At 40.6% G+C, this 21,652-nt stretch overlaps 1 protein-coding gene across 2 annotated transcripts in view; it reads left to right on the top strand.

Moving 5' to 3' along the window:
• The first annotated feature begins 1,808 nt into the window (after window positions 1-1,808).
• Window positions 1,809-21,652, top strand: part of MTMR10 (myotubularin related protein 10) — a 59,362-nt gene continuing 39,518 nt past the window's right edge. Inside the window, exons 1-5 of one of the 2 annotated variants that reach the window (XM_054451991.2) lie at window positions 1,809-2,257; window positions 2,866-2,926; window positions 16,838-16,974; window positions 18,788-18,860; window positions 19,335-19,477. In XM_054451991.2, the coding sequence (XP_054307966.1) occupies window positions 2,198-2,257; window positions 2,866-2,926; window positions 16,838-16,974; window positions 18,788-18,860; window positions 19,335-19,477 (474 nt within the window). In that variant the 5' untranslated portion in view covers window positions 1,809-2,197. The remainder of the gene's footprint in view (window positions 2,258-2,865; window positions 2,927-16,837; window positions 16,975-18,787; window positions 18,861-19,334; window positions 19,478-21,652) is intronic. The other variant, XM_054451992.2, reaches the window with a different exon arrangement.

Below are 21,652 nucleotides of genomic sequence, written 5' to 3'. Positions count from 1 at the left end.
GGAGACTCACTTGAACCTGGGAGGCGGAGGTTGCAGTGAGCCGTGATTGCGCCACTGCACTCCAGCTTGGGTGACAGAGCGCGACTCCGCCTCAAAAAACCCAAAACAAAACAAATAACAAACAAACAAAAACAGAAAAATGGGTGAAGCAGGACAAAATAGTGACATTAGAGCCAAAAGCAGGGGGTAGGCAATAACACCAAACATACGGCATAGTCAAGGGCATCAAGATCTGAGAAGAGGTTATAAAACTAGTTCTACGGACTGAATTATGTTCCTCCAAAATGCTAACGTTGAAACCCTAACCCCTAGTATGGCTATATTTGGAGATTTTAGGAGGTAATTAAGGTTAAATAAGGTAATAAGAGTGGGGCTCTAATCTGATAGGATTAGCGTCCTTACAAGAAGAGACATCAAGAGATCCCAGAGAGCTTGTTATATACCCTCCCCGCACTGTGTGAGGACATGGTGAGATGGCAGCCATCTGCAAATCCAGCAGACAGCCCTCGCCTGTCTGCCTGCCACAAGTCAGGCAGATCCCTACCTTGCCAACATCTTGATCTTGGACTTCCTGTACTCCAGAATTGTGAGAAATTAATGTCTGCTCTTTAAGCCATCAACCTGTGGTATTTTGTTACGGCAGCCTGAGCAGACTAATACAACCAGATATCTGAGAAATGCCATAAAATTTAGTGTTAAGACAATAATAAATCTGGAAATAGAGTTTTTCCACTTTTCAGTTGTATGGTCACATATTAGAGTTGCAGATCCTAAGAAAACCTGTACAGAAAAACCCAAATCACAGAGTCATTTAAGTGTAAAGAAAAAGCCAATTATTGCTTAAAGAGTATTTGTAGAAAATATCCGTTGAATATAGAGGAATAACAGCATATTCATAAAAATTTTTTAAAAAGTGTGCACGACAGTGATTTTAACACTTCTAATCCAATGGAATTAACATTTCAAAGTACAATTATGGCCAGGCACGGTGCCTCATGCCCATAGTCCCAGCTACTTCAGAGGCTGAGGCAAGTGGATCACTTGGGCCCAGGAGGTCGAGGCAGCAGTGAGCCCTGATCATGCCACTGCACTTCAGCCCAGGTGATGGTGTGAGACCCTGACTCTAAAAAATACAATTATGGTTACGGTTCTTGGGCAGAGTGGAATTCAAACAGGTTAACCTGAAAGATCAGTAGGGTTCTAAATCCAGGATAAATTATTTTCAGAAAAAGAATAACTTTCTGAATCTTTATTTAAATGGTTAAATGTTCCTGTGAGTAACACTCATCAGTATGATTGTGACTGGTATGGCTACATGGAAGCTTCCCTGTGGCATTAATCATAAAATGCTGGATTGGGGTTTGATTCTTCAAGGTATAAGAAGGACCTAGTCTCAAGTAATAGATTCACCAAAATGTACCACTAGCCCCCTCCCACCAAAATCTGCTCCAGTCAGAATTATCGTAAGAGCTCAGAAGTGACCTGTGTTTGGCGGCACCGGCCCACTTTCCCAGTGCCGGTTCCTCGCATCCTGGGCGCAGACGGGGTGACCGCCTGACCCCTGGACCCGAGTCACCTTTCCCTGCCCTGGGCTCCTCCTCGAGAGCTTCAAAACAATGCTCGCCCGGGCCGGAGGGCGAAGTCGGCCCATGTGTAAGTCAAGGGAACTGTCCCAGGACTGCAGCCCGGCCAGAATATGCCCCGCGCCGCCGTCCCAGGCCGCCACCGCTACCGCCGTGGCCCCCGCAGGCCGCCGTAGGCCCCCGCGGGCCGCCTGACCCCTGCGGGCCGCCGTAGAAGGACCCTCCGGAGGTCGCGCTCTTGAGAGGGCCGCCGGGCTCCGCTCCCCGCGGCGCCCGGGCTGAGGGCCCGCCAGCGGGCACCCGGCGGCACCGCTGCGTTCCGGCACTAGCACGGGACACGGTCCGGGAGCGGCGGGCCGCGGCCTTGCGCGCGCCGTCTCTCGGGGCGGGGCACCAGGCCCCTTCCGGGGATGGGCCCCGGCGCCCGCGTCGGCCTGGCTGTGCCCGGCCCCTCCCCGCTCGGGCGGGCGCTGCGGCGTGTCCCCGCCCGTCAGTCCGCCCGGCTCGGCTGGCCGCAGAAGGGGCCTGGGCGGCCGCATTGATAGCTTTACGCCCGGAGGCTTCGGCGCTGCCGCTGGTCCGCGACGGGAACGGGGCGAAAAGGCGGCGGCACCATGTTCTCCCTCAAGCCGCCCAAACCCACCTTCAGGTCCTATCTCCTGCCACCGCCCCAGGTAAACAACCCCTCCCCGCGAGCGCCCGACTCTCCTCTGCGCTTCCGTGGAGCCTCCAGGCCGACCCCCGGGAACTGGAGGACCCCGGGAGGCTGCGCGCGTCTCCCTGCCTACAGCAGCGCGGCTGCCTGATTCCCGGCGCCGCGAAATGCGCCTTCTCGGGAGTCCCCACTGGCTCGGCGAAAACTTGTAAAACTCTTCTGCAGCCATTCTCTGCCCGAAGTCTTGTCGTCCGTAGTTTTGCCGAGTGTTGAGACCCAGGGGAGCCTTGGGAGCTGGGGTTTTCTTTAGTTTCCAACCCATCGACCGTCCCTCCTATGACCGCCAGCATGATTGCAGCGCTTGGGGTCCCTGGTCGAGGCGGCTACCCGTCTGTCATAAATGTGAACACCTGGAAGCGACACTGGCAGTTTAAACATTTTTTATTATCAGGCTTCCAAGTCGGTAATGAGCAGATCTTAAAAAGAGCTCAGTTAATATGTGAAAGAATTTAAATGGGGGCTATGTGTCTTTCGCATGTGTCATCACTTAGAAAACAATATTTGCTGTAGCATTTTACGGAGGGTGGGGGGATTGAGATTTTGATTTATTTTGCTAATGTATTTCAGACTGACGATAAGATCAATTCGGAACCGAAGATTAAAAAACTGGAGCCAGTCCTTTTGCCAGGTAAACATAAGTTAGGATTCTAACAGATACTTTAGCAACGCATTTTGGTTTAAGATTATTTTGCCGACTAGTATTATGTGGTTAACTTCCCTTCTCTCATTAAACTTTCTCCAGTTAAAAATCTAGTGACTGAGAGGAGAAAAAGGAACTGTCAAGAATGTCATTACCTCACTTCCTTTTTTGTCTCCTGAATTTCTTTTTGAAAAGATGTATATGTTTAATTGCTTGGGTAGTAAAAGTACTCTTTGCTGACGTGTTTGTCTGCCACTTATTGCATTAATGATTAATAGTCAAATCATTTTAATGCATTTTGATAGTATAAAAAGACGCCTTTATTATGTGTGTGTTTCTATACCAATAACAGAGCTTAGTGAACTTTGAATTACTTGCTTGGCAATTGTTTTTTGAAGTTGTCAGCTGTATTTGCAAATTTGCTTGTTTCAGTTTAGAACCAGGCTTTCCCCAGCAGAGACACTTAATTGACATTTGGGGCCAGATAATTCATAGTTGGAGGGGCAGGCTGTCCTGTGTATAGCAGCAAAGATGGCCTCCACCCACTAGATGCCAGTAGTAGTACCCTTATCCCCCACCACCTAGTTGCGACCTAGTTGCCACACCAAAATGCCACCAGTCATTGCCAATTTTTTTTTTTTTTGTTCCCCACCTCTGGGGGACAAAAATCTCACAATTGAGAATCACTGCTTTAGAACAAAATTTGCTATAGGTGACCTTAGAGATGGAAGTAGGGATTGATGGTAGAAAGGAGTTTGTTTTAGAGCATACAAAATATTGGTATGGCATTTTGAATTGTATAACAATTGTATAATAATTAGGAAAAGTCAGTTGTTTCATGCGATTATTAGGGGAAGTAGCCAGATACTTAGGAAAGCCTGTTTTAAACCTGAAATCGGCCGGGCACAGTGGCTCATGCCTGTAATCCCAGCACTTTGGGAGGCCGAGGCGGGTGGATCACGTGGTCAAGAGATCGAGACCATCCTGACTAACACGGTGAAACCCCATCTCTACTAAAAATACAAAAAAATTAGCCAGGCGTGGTGGTAGGTGCCTGTAGTCCCAGCTACTCGGGAGGCTGAGGCAGGAGAATGGCGTGAACTCGGGAGGCGGAGCTCGCAGTGAGCCGAGATCGTGCCACTGCACTCCAGCCTGGGTGGCAGAGTGAGACTCCGTCTCAAAAAAAAAAACAAAAAAACAAAAAAAACCTGAAATCAAATACTAGTTTGTGTGGCTACTATCAACATTGTAAAATCTGACTTATTACTTAAAGCCAAATCTAGTAAAATAATTAGAATTTTGTAGGTAAAAATTGAACAAATGTGGCAACTTTAAAATTTTAAATATTATATAGGGACAAAATATTAAAAGCACCAAACTTTGGTTCCATATGATAGATACTAACTCTTAAAAAGTGTCTTTTAAACTTTACTATGGGAGTCATAAATATTTTTCCCTGATTTTGTTAGTGCTTTTCACTCAACAGTGTGTACTAATTAATCATTTGTACTTTTCCTCAGAGTGAACAGTAGAATTACTAAGTAACCCTTGCTCCCTGTGTGCTCTGTTTTAGTCTTTGTCACTCTGAGCATTTAAAATGCAGGGATGAGGAAACAGTACTCATCTTGAATGAGTGCCTGTGAGCTCTTGAACTTTGACTTCGTTTACTCTGAACAGGCCTGGTTCTTAGGCTTTGATTCCTCCACTCTGCATACTATGATTTCACACTCAGAAACAACATGGTCTTAGCTGTAAATGTCAGTGCTTGCTTTTTAATTTTTTTTTAATTTTTTAATTTTTTTTTTTTTTTTTGAGACAGTCTCACTCTTACCTGGCCTGGAGTGCAGTGGCGCGATCTCGGCTCACTGCAGCCTCTGCCTCCCAGGTTCAAGCGATTCTCCTGCCTCTGTCTCCCAAGTAGCTGGGATTACAGGAGCCCACCACCACACCTGGCTAATTTTTCGTATTTTTAGTAGAGATGGGGTTTCTCCATGTTGGCCAGGCTGGTCTTGAACTCCTGCCCTCAGGTGATCCGCCTGCCTTGGCCTCCCAAAGTGCTGGGATTACAGGTGTGAGCCACTGCGCCTGGCCACTTTTTTAAAATTGGCTTTTAAATTTAAGATATATGCTAAGAAAAGGTGTTACTAAGTATGCATAAACTTGAGCAACTTTCTCACTGAGGGTTATCAATTCTATAAAATTGCTAAAAGTCGGAGTTTTCTGGGGAAATTGTAAACCCAGTTTCTGACTGTGCTTTTCTTGTCCCAGAAATGGCAGCTAAATCCGAATTATTTTTAGAGAAATTCTAAAAGAGCTGTAACACTAAGTCTGAACCTTTTAGTTGCCCATTAAGGAATTCTCTGACCTGTGTTGATTTTTATTGCATTGGCGGCCAAATCATAGCTGAAATCTGTACATGCATACATGAGGGCTCTATCACCCAGCATTGTTTGTACCTGACTTATCCTTACCCAGCATTTAGCCGGTCCTGAATTAGGATGTCTTTTGCCCCCTTCCTCTCCCCTTCTGTTCTTACCCTCTCCTTCTGGCCTTCCTGCACCCATCCTGGCTGTGTTCTGTCTGGCTGCCCTGTTGTGGTCTCTGTTTCCTGCTTTACCTCACCTGTCACATCTCTCACTGCCACCATTTGCTCTTTGTTGGCCTGCAGCCTACTGCTCTACCCATGAAATCTGGAAGACAAGTGGAAAGTTACTGAAGTATTGGTGATCTAAAGACCTAGACTAGGCTGGAGCTTTTACTAAGAGGGAGTGAATAATATAGTTCTTGCCTTTGTTACCATCAGAATCAATAGAAAACCTGGCTACATCACCTGTGGCTATATACAGGGACGCAGAAGTTATTGTTCTACATGGACACAGGGAGGGGAACATCACACATCTGGGCCTGTTGGGGGGTTGGGGGTGGGGGATGAGGGAAGGGAGAGCATTAGGACAAATACCTAATGCGTGCGGGGCTTGAAATTCCCGGCATCGTCCCTAGATGACGGGGTTGATGGGTGCAGCAAACCAGCATGGCACGTATATACCTATGTAACAAACCTGCACATTCTGCACATGTATCCCAGAACTTAAAAAAAAAAATTAAATAAAAAAAAGAAGTAATTGTTAGAGATATGATATTGCATGCTTTACTTTGGCGTAATGCCTTGGGTCCAAGGGTATCCTACTTCAGTTGCCCAAAGTTTGAACTTTTAATTCAATAAGCAGATGCAAATTAGAACACAAAATCAGTTGTTTATTTGTGTGCTGTTACCATGTGCACTGTTGGAACTTAAGCCTAATTTCAAAATGATCCTCATCTTTTATTAAGTAAAGAAAACAGAAGAAAATAACTAGTAATTTAATTTAGATTGTGGTTTATGTTAGTAATTTTCAGCTTTCCTGATTCATGAAACTCTTTGAGATGGGTATTGTGCCTACTTCAACTTTGTGGTCCTGATGTCTCACAAAGTGCCAGGAATAGGAATGTGGTAGACACTGAGATGTTTACTGAGGGACTGAACGAAAGGACCTCTCAGACCACCTGGCTTAAACTGTTACCTTAGCCATGCACACACACAGACTTTCAGATTTAGGAGTAAAGGGAAGACTGTGTTATTTTATGCCAGACATTTCAAGAGATTTATGTCTGAGCCTGGAATTGAAATAGAGTACTCTGTCAAAAGTAGTCAGCTTTTGTGTAGGCTTTCTCTTTGTCTTCCTCTCATTATGTGAATTTCATTCTTTCACTGATTATATTGTATATATGTAAAATCACTCCAATACTTGAAAACTGAGTTTGACTTTTAAAGTGTGTGTGTGTATATATGTTTGTGTTCCAGTATATATTTGTTAAGAGCATGTAATGCCAGACTGTGTCCTGTTTAGCTGCTGGACTGGTGGATCGGTTCGGTGAGGATGTGAGTATCTCCTGGGTGCCAGGTCTGTCCTGGATAGGGAGAATGCTGGAGGTGTCATGTGCCTGTATTGCAGAAAGGCCTGGGGTGAGCTCTAAGCTGCCTGTTGACAAGGTAGAAGACTGTGACCTGGATCACTGGTTCCCAGATTCCAGCCAGGGCTTGGTATCAGATTTGGATGAAGTTTTTACCAGCCCTTGGTCAAAATGAGAAAATTAAGAAAAGTGCAGCTTTCTTTAATAAAGATAAATTTATTTGATTTAAAAGATTGTCTTTTATTCTGAGATTATGTTCTTCTAACTTACTTGGAATAGATACTTTTTTTGTTAAATGTTGGTGATAACAGCTGTAGCTTTAAAAAAGTTTTTAAGTTAACAAAATTAAAAGGTTAAAAACTCTTTATTGGTCCTTTAAATTAGTTTTGCACTATATTTGGTTTGGAATCTAAACTAGAACCTACTAGATGAGATTATTATAATACTATAGATACAATTTTGTGAGCACTCACACAGAGAACATTAGTTATTTTGTCTGGCTAGGAGTACTGCCATTTTTTTGTTTGTGTTTTGAGACAGGGTCTCACTCTGTCACCCAGTTTGGACTGTAGTGGTGTGATCACAGCTTACTGCAGCTTCAACCTCCTGGGCTCGAGTGATCCTCACAGCTCAGCCTCTCAAGTAGCTAGGACTACAGACGTGCGCCACCACACCTGGCTAATTTTTGTATTTTTTGTGGAGATGGGGTCCAACTATATTGCCCAGGCTGGTTTCGAACTCCTGGGCTCAAGCAATTGGCTCACCTCGGCCTCCCAAAGTGTTGGGATTACAGCAGTGAGCCACCACACCCAGCCCCCTTCCACCATCCTCTGAAAAATGCATCCTCCCTCTTTTGACAAATTATCCTTTCCTAACTAACTCCACCCAACCTTGGGTTCCAGTGTGGCCAGCAAGGTTAATAACCCACCCTGGACTGCAAGCATGAACACAGGTCTGCCTCTGAATATTGTTAGGTTGGTACTAAGGGAAGAGGTCCTCTTTGGTAATGCTGCAAGTGGCCACAGTTCCAGAAGAATGTGTTGAAAAGAGTGAAGAACCCCAAGGGAGTGTACTAATGTGTTGAAGTCCCTGGGTTTCATTTTCCTTGCAGTCCAGGTGACACAAAAGCCTTGTATTCTTCTTTTTGCTAAGCTATTACCAGGCATGTTTCTGAACATACTTTGAACGAGGATCCTTAACTAATATAGCTTGCAGGTTAATCCTCACAACAGTCTTGTCAGCTAGGATACCAGTTTATCTCCATTTGACAGATGTGAAAACTATAGTTTGCAGAGGTTAAGTAACTTGCCCAGTGTCACACAGCTAGCAAGGCAGAGCCAGAGTTCTCTGTCCGGCTCCCAGGCTGTGCCACTAACTGCTAAGCAGCACGGCCCAACCTGGCTGCACTGGTGACACTAGGGTACAGATTTATGCTTTGGAACTGTTGGGGAGTAGATTGGATGTCAGCCTAGAGGGAGTTTTCTAGTGAAGTAAAAAGAGCTCTGTCCTTGTCTTTGCCCTTTTCACAACAGTGACAGATTTTGACCCAGCGTGCAGAAGAACTTTCAGAGAATTTCAGCTGCCAGAAAATGGAATGTCTTGGGGAGGTAGTGGACTTCATGTTGCTGGCTGTGCCAAAGCACAGTCTGGTGAAATGCCAGCAGCTTTGTATTGAGGATGTAAGATTTGCAGTGAGTGGGGCTTGATGGCCTTTGCTCTCTTCTCACCCCAGGGCATGCTCTTTTTTAAGGGAGAAGAGTCGAAATGCCAAGACTAACGATAATGAATTTGTTCTGCAGGTATTGAGTGTGTGCTTGATGCAGTTTGGCAGAAGGGTAAAATGCTGAGGAGATGGGATCCTGTTCTTAGACAGTTTCAGTTCACTGGGGAGATGCTTCAGTAGAGGAGAGAAAAGGTAGTGAGAGCTCAGAGGAAGGTTACCTAAGCCAGATTTGGGGTAGGGCAGGGGTGTCAAGAAAGATCTCCGGAAACAAATGCTTGTGCTCTGAATCTTGAGTGCCCGTTGAGCCTGGGCCCCTGTGCTGAGGCTGTGCATGAGCTCAGTTCTTTCCCTGTTCCCATCTACAGTGCTCACAGCACTTTCATTCTTGAGATTAACTATCAGATAATGAATGCAGTGATTGTCAGAGTCTTTTGTAATCAGATCAGAAAAGCATACAACCATGGGCCATCTGGGAAATGAAAATAGCCATTGTTGTATGGATGTCTTGTTTATTTTTTACATGCTCACTGGCCCGTACTGTTCTTGTTTTCTGTCTCACCGTACGTCTTATTTCCTCAGTTGGGTTGTGAATTCCTTAAAGGCAAAGACTTTATCTTTTAAGTGTTTTATGTAATTTCTTTTTGTAGGTAAGCTTCATAAATGATTGTAGACTGATTTTTGTAGTATTTTAATTTGTGAATACATTGTTTTTGAAAGACCAAAGGACTTGTAACACGCCCTCAGAACAGTGAACAGTGTGTAACTGTACTATCTTAGCATTAGCTTTATACCTTACCCGTAGAGCCTTAGGAATGTTTGGAGCTGTCCATTCCTTAGGCTTCTGCTGCAGTACCTTAGGCCAGCATTTTCTTACCCCTCCACATTTTCTTACCCCTCCAAACTCCTCACTATCGTTATCAGTACTGTTCATGAACCTCCATAAATAAAATCCTACTTAAGCAGGATAAAATCCAAATTCTTTAACCTTGTAATTTGCTAACATGTACCTCACTGACTTCATTTCTCACTATTTCCCAATATTGATATTTGCTTCAATCATGCCGGTTCCTCAGTCTCTTCCAGATGCCTTATTCCTTGTTTAGGACCTTGTTACTGTTATTATCACACATTCTCTACTGTCTCAGTGCTCTTCTTCCTTCAAGATTTCATTCTACAGTTTTTCCTGAGATGGGCACTATACCCTTCCTCCTGCCCCATCCTGAGTGCTACTCACTGGATATGGTACTTGCTTTTTTATATTGTGTGTTAGTACCAGCATTAAAGATTTGTGTTTATCTTCCACATAGTTTCAATTTCCTGTAATAACTTTTGAGCCACTTTAATTCCTGAATTTACCTAAAGCTAGGGTGACCAGCTTGTCCCAGTTTGCTTGAGACTGTCCTGGTTTTAGTGCTAAAAGTACCACATCCTAGGGAAACACCTCTGTCCCAGACAAACTGGGGCAGTCACCCTACTGTTAAGAGCCCAAGTTAAGTTATGCTTTTGGCCTCTACACATCCCACAGGTTAATTAGCCACGTGTGCCGTGAGACTGTGCCTTAAACTGTGTTCCAAGCTAAAATGTATGGGAAACATTATTTCTGTCCATCAAACGTGCCGAATTTCTAAATGTATAAGGTGTTAGGAAAGATAATACAACACGGTTTTGAGGTCCTCGGGGAGTTAAAAACTTTCCTAGCCATATCATTTGGAGGTTTATTAACTGTAATTGCATTTCCCTTCTTATTTATATTTACAGATGAAAGGGTCTTGAGAAAATAAACTTGGATTTCTTGATTTTTCCCAGGTGTTAGTAGAAACCTTTGGCTCATCATCTTCTAATTTAGAAGGTTTTTGCTTACCGCACACTGAAGCTAATTTCCTGCTTTTTGTGTCTTCATGAGGCTTCCTTGTGGCGTCCTGGGAAGTGCTTGGTGCTGTAAATGGTCCCACCGTGGCTGATGGCATAGCACAGAGCTGGGAGAGATGAGTCTGGTGGGTTCTCACAAGCAGGCCAGCCAGCTGTCTCTAGCACACCACCCTTTTACTGCATAAAAAGCACACCACCCTTTTACTGCATAAAAAGCACAGGCGTATAGTCTCCCTGAAAACTTCAGATCCTCTAGAGCTTTGAAGCTTTTATTAGGAGTTTTCTCTTCAAGGTCACTTAATTTAACATGTGAACAAGAGCAGTCTCAGTATCTTCTTTTTATATATCCTATCTGGGAAGAGGCTACTTTGTGTCTTCTTTTTCTTCCCTGTGTATAAGCTAGTTTTCTGGCCCACAGTGTTTCAGTGCATGGCAGGAGCTTATGACAGCTCCTCTTCAGCATTCCTTTTTTTTTAAATTATGAACAAATAACTTACCTGAGCAGACAGCTGTGCTACATGATCCAGATATTTTAAAGACTGGTTCTGCGTGAACAAAATTTAGCATTATCAAATAAAACTCATGTCACTAACTCAACACTTAATTATTGTAATAGGAAGACCCAATTGTAGCATATCCTCAGAAGTGCCCTTCTTTTCTTTCTTCTTCCCCTGTATCCCTCTGTACTTCTGTTCTTTGCTCTTTTCCAAGGGCTCATTTCCATTCTGTAAGAAAAGGCTGTGTGATGCTTAAAAGACCCTGGCCCAGAGAGTCCTTTCACTTTTTTTTTTCTTTTTTCTTTTTTTTGGCTGTTGTTAATGTTGTGTCTCTTGTTTATTTTCTTCTTTAGTAGTTTTATTTTGGAATGAATTTGAATTTGTAAGAGTTGTACAAAAGAGGATAGAGTTAATGTGAACTCTTCAGCCAGCTTCCGCTAGTGTTAGTAGCTTATGTAACCTTGGTTAATTTAGCTCAACTGAGAAACTAACAATACTATTAGCTAAACTGCAGGTTTTATTCACATTTTCCTAGTTTTTCCACAAATGTTCTTTCCCTGTTTCAGGTTCACATCCAGGATACTACATAGCATTTAGTTGTCCTGTCTCCTTATTTTCAATGTCTCAGTCTGTGACAGCTTTTTCATCTCATCTTTCAAGATCTTGACGTGTTTTTTTCTATTGAATTAGATTTTCTTTTTTTTCTTTCTTTTTTTTTTTTTTTTGAGATGGAGTCTTGTTCTGTCACCCAGGCTGGAGTGCAGTGGCATGATCTCCACTCACTGCAACCTCTACCTCCCGAGTTTGAGTGATTCTCCTGCCTCAGCCTGTTGAGTAGCTGGGATTACAGGTGCGCACCACCAGACCCAGCTAATTTTTTTGTATTTTTAGTAGAGACGGGGTTTTACCATGTTGGCCAGGCTGGTTTCGAACTCCTGACCTCAAGTGATCTGCCTGCCTTAGCCTCCCAAAGTGCTAAGATTACAGGCGTGAGAATGAGATTTTTATTTTGCCTCAAATAATACATATTAAAGCTCTTTAAACATAGAAATATACTAATACAAAAGGAAAAATTTTATAATTACTAGATTTCTGTTCTAACAAACCACCCCCTAGAAACGTCATCAAATTGACTTTTAAAAATGTAGACGTAATTTCAGACTTAGAGAAAAGTTGCAAATAACGGAAGAATCTGTGGATACCCTTTCCTCAGATTCCCCAACAAAACCTTGACACTTTGGAAGATTATTACTCACGTAGTGTCTTGTAGTATGCCTCTTGGTTTGGATTGTCTGATGTTTTCTTTTGATTACGCAGACGTTGTGGATTTTGGGAAAGACCCACAGAGGTGGTATTCTTTGCCCTTGTGTCATGTGAGCAGGCACAAGACATCAACATGATTGGTTATTGGTGAGGTTAACCTTGATCACTTCAGGTTAAAGTGGTATCTGTCAGGTTTCTCCTCTAGAAAGTAACTGTTTTTCCTTTTCTGTACTGTTTGTTAGAAACAAATCACTAAGTGCAGCCCACGTTCAAGGGATTGGGAATTAAGCTTCACTTCCTGGAGAGAGGAGGATCACGAATTTATGGGCATACCTTAAAACTACCACAGTAATTAGTCAAAACTTTTAGGAAGATAGCTTTGTGCTTATACAAATAACCTGTTTCTCCTTAAAGTTTGGCTCTCTGAATTTAGCATTCATCAATGCATGTTGCACACAGCAATCATTCGTTCTATGACATTGAGTCCATGATAGTTTCTTGATCTTTACTGTAATGTTCTAATGATGATTTTGTTTCCCTTATTCCTCCTACATTTATTAATTGGAATTCTTCTGTAAGGAAGATTTGTCTCTTCTCCACCATTTATTTATTTATTATTCAGTCATCTGTTTACAACAGTATGGATTCACAGATACTTTTTAATTTACTTTCTAATCTGGCATTTTTGTTATTTCTTTTGTTGCTCAGATTGTTCCAGCTTTGGCCATTGGGAGTTATTTCATGTTGGCTCTTGTATCCTTTGGAAATGCAGTCCCCCCGCTTTTTTTCACCCCCACTTCCGTATTTTCTGGTATTCTGGCATTACCAGAGGCTCCAGACTCATCTTCTGTTTCTCCTGCCCCAGCCTTGGAATCAGCCATTTCTCTAAAGAGCCCTAGTTCTTTTTATTGGAAAATGGTATGTTAAAAGCAAGATCTGGGTACTGAGTGTGTATGTTGTTGCTGGAGCATCACTGCTTTTAGCACTTTCAGAGGGCAGAGCTAGAAAATATACACACATGTACCAACTCAGGTGTACACACATCTGTTACTGCATCTCTATTTGTGTAATTATTAAGGCAAGCGTAAGTTCATTCTGCTATCTCAAACTCTAATCTAGCCCCTCGGGGTTCATTTCCAGATTCTTGCTTTTGCTTTTTGTTGATGGAGTATGGGCAGTATAGCAGTTAAACCTGGTTTCCATATTTACTTTCTGCTGAGTGCTGTAGCTCATTGGTGAGAAAGGGATCTTTTGACTTGACTCGCATGGACACATTCCGGTAGGAAGGTTGTCTGTCCTCATCACTCCTGTGAGTGGTCCTCTAGAGCTCTTTGAAATGGCTACAACATTGCAGATCAAAAACACCTGCTTTTCAGGTGCTTCACTTCTCACCTTTCAGATGGGACATGCCCAGTTGTATCTTCTAAACCTTGTTTCAGATAATTTTAAGAGTTGTCACTTTAGTAACCATCTCTAATACAGGGATCAGCAAACCTTTTCTGTGAAGTGCAGTAAATGTTTTAGGCTTTGCGGACCATAAGGTATTTGTTTCAAGTACTGAGCTCTGTCTTTGTCCTGTGAAAGCAGCCATAGATGGCACATGAACGAATGAGTATGGCTATGTCTTACTAAAATTTTATTTACAAAAACAAGGTTTTGTATTTGGCCCGTGGGCCATGGTTTACCATCCGTTGGACCCATTAAGTATATTCTCCTCCTCTTCTTTGTCTCATTCTCACTGCATTCATAGGCTTGGTACGTTAACATTCGTGCATCAGTAAAAGAATCTGGCTTCTAGAGAAGAAGGGCTGTCCATGGGCATTTTACTCCTAAATACAGTTTGTTTATGGTACTAGTGTGGCCACAAGGCTCTGCCACACAAGCTCTGTCTCTTCCTTCCCATTATTCTGCTTCCCTTCTCAGGAACCTGAAATCATATGGTAGTTTGTTTGTTTAAGTGATTTTTTTTTGAGATGGAGTCTAGCTCTGTTGCCCAGTCTGGAGTGCACTGCAACCTCCACCTCCTGGGTTCAAGCAGTTCTCCTGCCTCAGCCTCCCAAGTAGCTGGGACTACAGGCGCGCACCACCACGCCTGGCTAAATTTTTTTTTTTTTTTTAATAGAGATGGGTTTCACCATGGTGGCTCGGCTGGTCTCAAACTCCTGACTTCAGGTGATCTACCCGCCTCAGCCAAAGTGTTGGGATTACAGATGTGAGCCACCACGCCCGGCCTTTAAGTGAATTTTTATTTGAGTATAACATGCATAACAAGTTTGTATGGATCATAAGTCTTAGAACTGGATGAATTTTTGTGGCAACGTTTGAAGAGTCTGTTTTTAGATGAGTTTGCTAAGGTGGCACAGTATGTGATGATTCCGTGTAAAGAAGTCATTGTTACAGGGCTGTGTCCTCTATCTGAACTGGCATGGTTAGTTTAGTTGTTTAAATTGAGGGCCTGCTTATAATTCATATCTAAGATTTACTGGAGAGGAGAAAGGGTTGAGTATTCAGTGGCCCAGAATCTGATATGGGAATTGGTAAAGTTTATGTTCAAGGAGCCAGAGAAGACTTAAATTTTATGTATTTGAATTACTCAGTACATACATATATATATATATATATATATATATATATATATATTTGGTCATCTTAAATTTTTTTCTCATTAGAATTCAGTTAAGGCCAATATTTGAACTTTAATAAGTTTTGGTGCTTGCTATATCTCACTACAGTACATTTAATTGTATGTAATTATAGAGAAAGACTATTGGATTTGAAGTCAGAACACTTGGTTATAAGTGCCAAGTCCACTACTTATTTTTAAGATCTTAGGAAAGTGATTTAACCTCTTTGGGTGCAAATCCTTTATCTGTATATTAAGGAAACCATCTGCCTTCCTCACCTTACAGGTTGTTGAAAGAATCAGACAGGACAGATGTCCTGTTTATAGCTCTTTAATGCATATGTAGGCAAGCAGTGGCAGTTCTGTGACTTTTCTCCAACTTACATATCATTTACCCAAACAGCCCTTATCTTTCAGCCAGCTCGGCTGCTTAGCCATATTGAATTACTAGTTTCTCTTCTTATCTAGAACAACTTCTGCCCAACTCGTGGTGGACGGAATCAAGTGTCATGAAGTGATTTTATTCATTCTTGCATTCAGCACTCTTTTCACAGGCACCTACCCTGTGCCAGGCACTGTTCTAGGCACTAACATTTCAGCAGTGAATAAAGTCAGTCCATGTTCTACCCTCGTGGAGCATATAATCCTGAAGGTAATGCAGGCATTAATTTAAAAATATATAAATATAATTGTAGCTATGATGAGTGCTGGAAATACAGTGCTTTGATATGTGAATGTAATCTAGATAGGAAGATTTTTTTTTTAAGAGGCATTCTCTAGACAGTGGTTGGACTAAGGTAGAAGGAAAGAATATTCCATGAAATGGGAAGAAGCATGGTCCCATGAGGGATTAATAGGCCACCACTGTGGGCAGAGCAGTGAGGGTGAGGAAGACTGGTAGCTGGCTGGGTATGCAGGGCTCCCAGCCATGAGAGGGAGGCTTGTCTTCAAAGTGGAAGTTAACTCAAGCTGTTGGCACTGTGAATTTGACATGAGCAGATTTTAAGTAAATGTTAAGGGGCAGTTACTAAAACTAGCCTTGTACGTTTTTAAGAACTTCGAATAAAAGTTATTATTGCAACTCAAATTTGTTATAACCTATTTGTTAAAGAGAGGATTGTTTTGAGACTATAGTTTCATTCTTCATGAATTGGTAGGAGTTTGGAGTTTGTCAGCAAACATTCTATCGGGCTAAAGGTTTTTATAATGAAAGAAATAGGCAAAGTGGATCAGTACTCTCACTTTTCTACCATTGACCCTGGAGACAGATGGCTTAAAATGTTCTGCGTCTAGTTGACTTTTAGATCTTGAAATTAAGGTTTAATGATGACCAAGCTTTAAATAAATTGTAGAAAAGTATTCTTTCAGAAGCACATTATAACTTTTATATTGGTTTCTTATATTTATTTCTTTTAATCTTTCCTTTTAACTCAAACTATATTTTAAGGTTTTGTTGCCTACAAGTTAATAATCTGAGTGCAGAAGGAAACTTGATTTGGCTTTATGGAATACATTTTACATTCAGTGAAGCTGAGCTCTGTTTCTCATTCCTTACAAAAGGAATCAAAGGCATTGGTTTGAGAGATCAAGTCGTGTGTTAATAAAACACAAATATTCCATCAAGTAATTACTCTGAAGGAGCAGGTGTAGTTTATTTCTTCTCCAGAAAGTCTTCCAGCAGGTAAATAATGAGAGGTAGTATGACATAGGAAAAAAGTACACTCAAGTCAGCCTTTCTAGTTCAACCAGCTCAGACCCCTGAGCTATTTTTGCCTCAGTTTTACGCCTTGGAGAACAATGCCTTGTCATTACTTTTCGCTTTATGACCATACAGTGCCTGGCACCTGGTGGGCAATCGGTGAATGTTTTTACTATCCTCATCCTTGTCCTCATGAAACACTCCTTCTAGGTCCCACAAAGACCGTTTGTATTTTATGACAAAGTACCTTACAAATATTTTTCTTTTTTTAAAGGAGAAATTGTCGTAAATGAAGTCAATTTTGTGAGAAAATGCATTGCAACAGACACAAGCCAGTACGATTTGTGGGGAAAGCTGATATGCAGTAACTTCAAAATCTCCTTTATTACAGATGACCCAATGCCATTACAGGTGTGTTTTATTAGTACACTGTTTCATTGTATCAGGCTTTCAACTCTAAGTGGTACATATTATTATATAAAACATAGGTATAGAAAAATTATAGTAAAAGTATTAGGTAATACAATGTTTGGGATAAATTATATTAAGATTTAAAGTAAAGTTTAAGAAGAATGTTGGAACTTGCTAGAGGAGTATAATTAGTGAGAAGATTGTAAGTCACCTTGCTTTATTTATCTCCTGTGATCGTTTGTTATATGTCCTTTTCATTAAGGAAGTTATTCCCTCTCTTGCAGATCTTTTAACCTGCTTATAAAAATGACATAAAGAGGAAAGGTTGTTTGCTAAATGATTTTATAAATGCCACACATTTTACTGATTTCATAGGTTTTTTTGTTGTTGGGTTTTTGATTTGTTTGTTTTGAGCCTGGATCTCGCTCTGTCTCCAAGGTTGGAGTGCAGTGGCATGATGTCAGCTCACTGCAACCTCTGTCTGCTTCTTGGGCTCAAGCTATCCTGCCACTTCAGCCTCCTGAGTAGCTGGCACTACAGGTGCATGCCACCACTCCCGGCTAACTGTTGTATTTTTTTGTAGAGACAGGGTTTTGTTATGATGCCCGGACTGGTCTTGAACTTCTGAGCCCAAGCAATCTGCCTGCCTCCCCCTCCCAAAGTGCCAGAGTACAGGCCACTGCACCCAGCTACTTTTTTTTTTTTTTTTTTTAACTAATTAGAGTTCTTTTCATAAAAAGTTAAATTCTAATTTCTAGGAAGAGTGAAGAATAGTATAGATTTAAAAATTTTCAGTAGCCCTCTTGCTGTTTTAAGTTCTTACTGGAAAGTAATAGTTCCATATAATTTTGGTTTTTAGAAGTTCAGGCATTCATTTGATTAACTTAAAAACCCTGGACTTTTCTGTTAGCCATATTGTATTTTGTTTTATAAAGTATTATACACATTTAACCCTAGATCTTTCTTTATAGTAATTGTTCTTTAATGAAATACTGGCATATGAACTGTAAACTTTTAAATTTAAGGATCTAATGGTTTAGTGTAAGTATATTTCATGTCATTCACTAATTTACCATAATTATTTATTATACTGTACAAATATTTATTGTACTGTATATTTGTGTGTTCATTACAGTCTTATGTAGGTATATTTAGACTAAATTTAAGGCACTTAAAGATACCCACTGTGTAGGGACAGTAGCTTATTTGGATGTAGGCTCGGGTGTTTCTCTTTGTTTTTAGCTTCATAATGATCATTGGCCCCAGACTTCACTGTAAATGAGAAGCAGATACCTGGAACAGCTTAAATCCAGTACCAGTATTAGGAAAAAGTAAACCAGTGCCCTACTGACAGCAGATTGATAGTGTTAACTATGTCCTTAGTTTGAACATGCAAAACCTTTTTCTAAAGATTTTTATTTCTAGCAGACTTTGTGCTTTAAAAAGATAGTTATTTTGCACTTTAAAATCTTCATTGTGAAAATCAAACATGATATTACCCATTTAAAATCTGATGACCTAAGAGCCCTTTTTTCTTTAATATGTTGTGGCCAGCTTATCCAGATCTAGACATGCAAATGCTTGCCGGTAAGGTGATTGATGATATTCCCTATCTTAGATATTATAAGATTGTTGTGTACATTTTAACCTAATTTCTATCTGTCAACATTGGAATGGCCCTAGCTACCTAGACAAAAGCTTTTTGTGCTTTTTAGAGATAACTGTCACAGTTTATCATCACAGTTTAAGGCTTATACTACCATTGTGAGATTATTGGGAAAAGAATTAATATGAACATAATTTTTTATTCCAGAAATTCCATTACAGAAACCTTCTTCTTGGTGAACATGATGTCCCTTTAACATGTATTGAGCAAATTGTCACAGGTACGTAGTATTCCGTACATACTCTAAAAGTCAATTCCACTCTGGAAGTATTATTTGAAAAGTCATACCTCTCAAAATACTTAGATTGGCGTTTTATTTCTGTAAGTTTACTTTTGCCATTTTTTTGAGTCCCAGGAACATAAAGAGGGAGATGTCAATAAATTATTTTAAAAGGAAGATATAAAATGTATAACTTTTCATAGTTTCTAAGTTTTTTGTCCTCTTTTTAATTAAAATTAATCATTAAATGTATCTAGATGGTGGTTTTATGCAAATAATCATTTAAAATACCTTCCAAAGCAAAGTTAAAACCAACCCCCAAGTTCTAGGAATTACAAGTATGAAACATTCTAGACAAGCAGAGCTCAAATGATGGGTGACCTTCCAATTATTTTCACTAAGAATTTGTACTAAAGGGTGAGTAACAAATAACTGTTACGCATTTTATTTTCTCTATTTTTTTTTCTTTTTTAGTAAATGACCACAAGAGGAAGCAGAAAGTCCTAGGCCCCAACCAGAAACTGAAATTTAATCCAACAGAGTTAATTATTTATTGTAAAGATTTCAGAATTGTCAGGTTTCGCTTTGATGAATCAGGTCCGGAAAGTGCTAAAAAGGTAATACTGTTAAGGTTTATCAAGTTCTGGGTTCTGTACTGTGTTTACTGATTTCAATTCTATATGACAGTTTTCATTTCTCAATTGCTCAGATGTTTTTTAGGGGAAGTTATCAGACATCTTCTTAAGTAAAGTCAAAGTCAAGAATATTAATAGAACTATTTTCTTGGATTGGTTTATGGCTGTTTTAAAGTGTTCTATATAATTTTTTATCAGCTTCTCAAATATTAAAGACTCTCACGTGGAAATTAGCATTTTTTTTACATAAAGATCATTACTTGTCAGTTTCTTGGTTAAAAGGTTGAAAAGTTGGTGATATACTGTAATTAAGGTCTGGTTAGGCTTTTAATTCAGTACTGCAGAACTTTACCAACAAACTGTAAGCTAGACTTACGTTACATAAGATTTAGGTAAATATATAGTTATGGGAAAGGCCTAGTAATTATTAGTGGTTTAAAGAAATATTATGAATTGAGTGACACTCAACAGGGGCAACACAAAGCTAGTAACTTTTTAACTGCCTTATTTTTCCACAGCCTTCCAGATAATGACTTATTACCCTACTTGTAAAGTAAGAGTCAAGGGCATGTTTTCCATGTTTTGCTTTGCCAGAGGAGTGAAGCTGGTAGACCTAATATGCCCCCCGTTCCAGTCTGTGCTGCAGCAAATGCAGAGTCACAGACTTTCCAGTAGGAAGCTTGTGCGTGTGTGTGGGAATAGGGCAACAGTATCTTAGTATAATAGGACGTGGCTTTCTCTCAGAATGGAGGCAGTCTTTGCACCACCAAGCAATGAGTGCCTTTGTTTTCCATGGTCAGTCAACTGACTGCAGTAAATTTTCTGTTGATACCAAAACAAGGCTGGCAAAAATACTGTAAGGCAGCTGTCTTCATATACTTTGGTGAAGAGGTGGTAGATTTGTTTTTAGATTGAGAAACAACAGTTTCTTCACAGGAAAGCAAGCAGGAGATGAATGTATGAAAATACATCTGAAAATACGTGACTGTCTAGCAGAGTAGAGTGGTCGTAGGCTCCTCTATGGGTAAAAGTTTTCAAATAGTCTGTATAACCATCTCTCAGCAAGCTGCATTATTGAAAATTCAGCTAGATAACTCTTAAAGCCTCTTTCACCTGTTTGATTGTGCTGATTGTGATTTTGGCATTTTACTAATTTAAAGTGCCTATTATATAGAAGGACTTTAGAATTCATGATGTATTAGACTGTACATAAAATATTTCAGACAGGTTACTTCCTCAAGCTTATTTATATTTGTAATTTAATTGATCAAAGCATCAAAGACCTGCTTATGAAAACCTTAAGATGTGTAGCATCTCAAGATTAGGGAGATCACAGAACTTGCTAGATTGAGTTAGGACAGCATATTCCTAAGGAAGAAATTGATGCAATTGACCGGATCTCTTTCAGAAAGTTAAATTCTCCCTCTTTTACTGTATTTTTCAGTTGACACTATTTTAATGAGTGGAAATAATAATTATTTGGCCTAGTTCTTGAACCATCTGTAGTTCTTGTTGGTCATTTTTGATGTTGAGGCAGTGTGCTAAATTTTGCAAGTAGAAAGAAGGGTAAGATGCAGTTTCTTGCCCTAGAGAACTTAAATCTATGAAGAAGATAAAGCATGAACAAATGAAAAGTAATGGTACAAAGTGGCAGCATAAAAGATGTTTCTACACAAATAGTTGATTTCCAGATGAACAGAGCATAATAAGTGCTGTGGAAATTCAGAATATCCCCTATGTGTTGTGCTGCTGGTTCATGAAGAGGGCCTTACTAAACCGTCTGCACAAAACAAGCGAGTCCCTCATATGCCCTTTCCTAAGACCAAGTTTCAGACAAAAATCTTTTTCCCAGTATCCTAAAATATAAAAAGCATGTGAGTCTCTGTCTTTTGTATAGCCACGGAGGTTGCAGGGCAGGGGAGGGTGCAGGAAAAAAAAAATAGATGCAATGAGAATATAAATAGTTTTTTTTGGGATTTACGCATTTCAAACAGGGTTAAGTTGTATGTGGCTACCAAAGCTTGACGGCTTTGTGAGTTAAAAACAAAAATTATGGCATATTCTTTTATTTCAAGCGAAAAGTTTTCATCTAAAATTCGGTAGCAGTTAGGAAATTATGGCTCATTTTTACCTCCTGGAAGCTTTGAATACTGTTTT

The sequence above is a fragment of the Pongo pygmaeus genome, chromosome 16 (genome assembly GCF_028885625.2).
Source record: "Pongo pygmaeus isolate AG05252 chromosome 16, NHGRI_mPonPyg2-v2.0_pri, whole genome shotgun sequence".
NCBI classification, from domain to species: Eukaryota; Metazoa; Chordata; class Mammalia; order Primates; family Hominidae; genus Pongo; species Pongo pygmaeus.
Note: the sequence above shows the minus strand (reverse complement) of the source record. Positions and strands in the feature narration are given on the sequence as shown.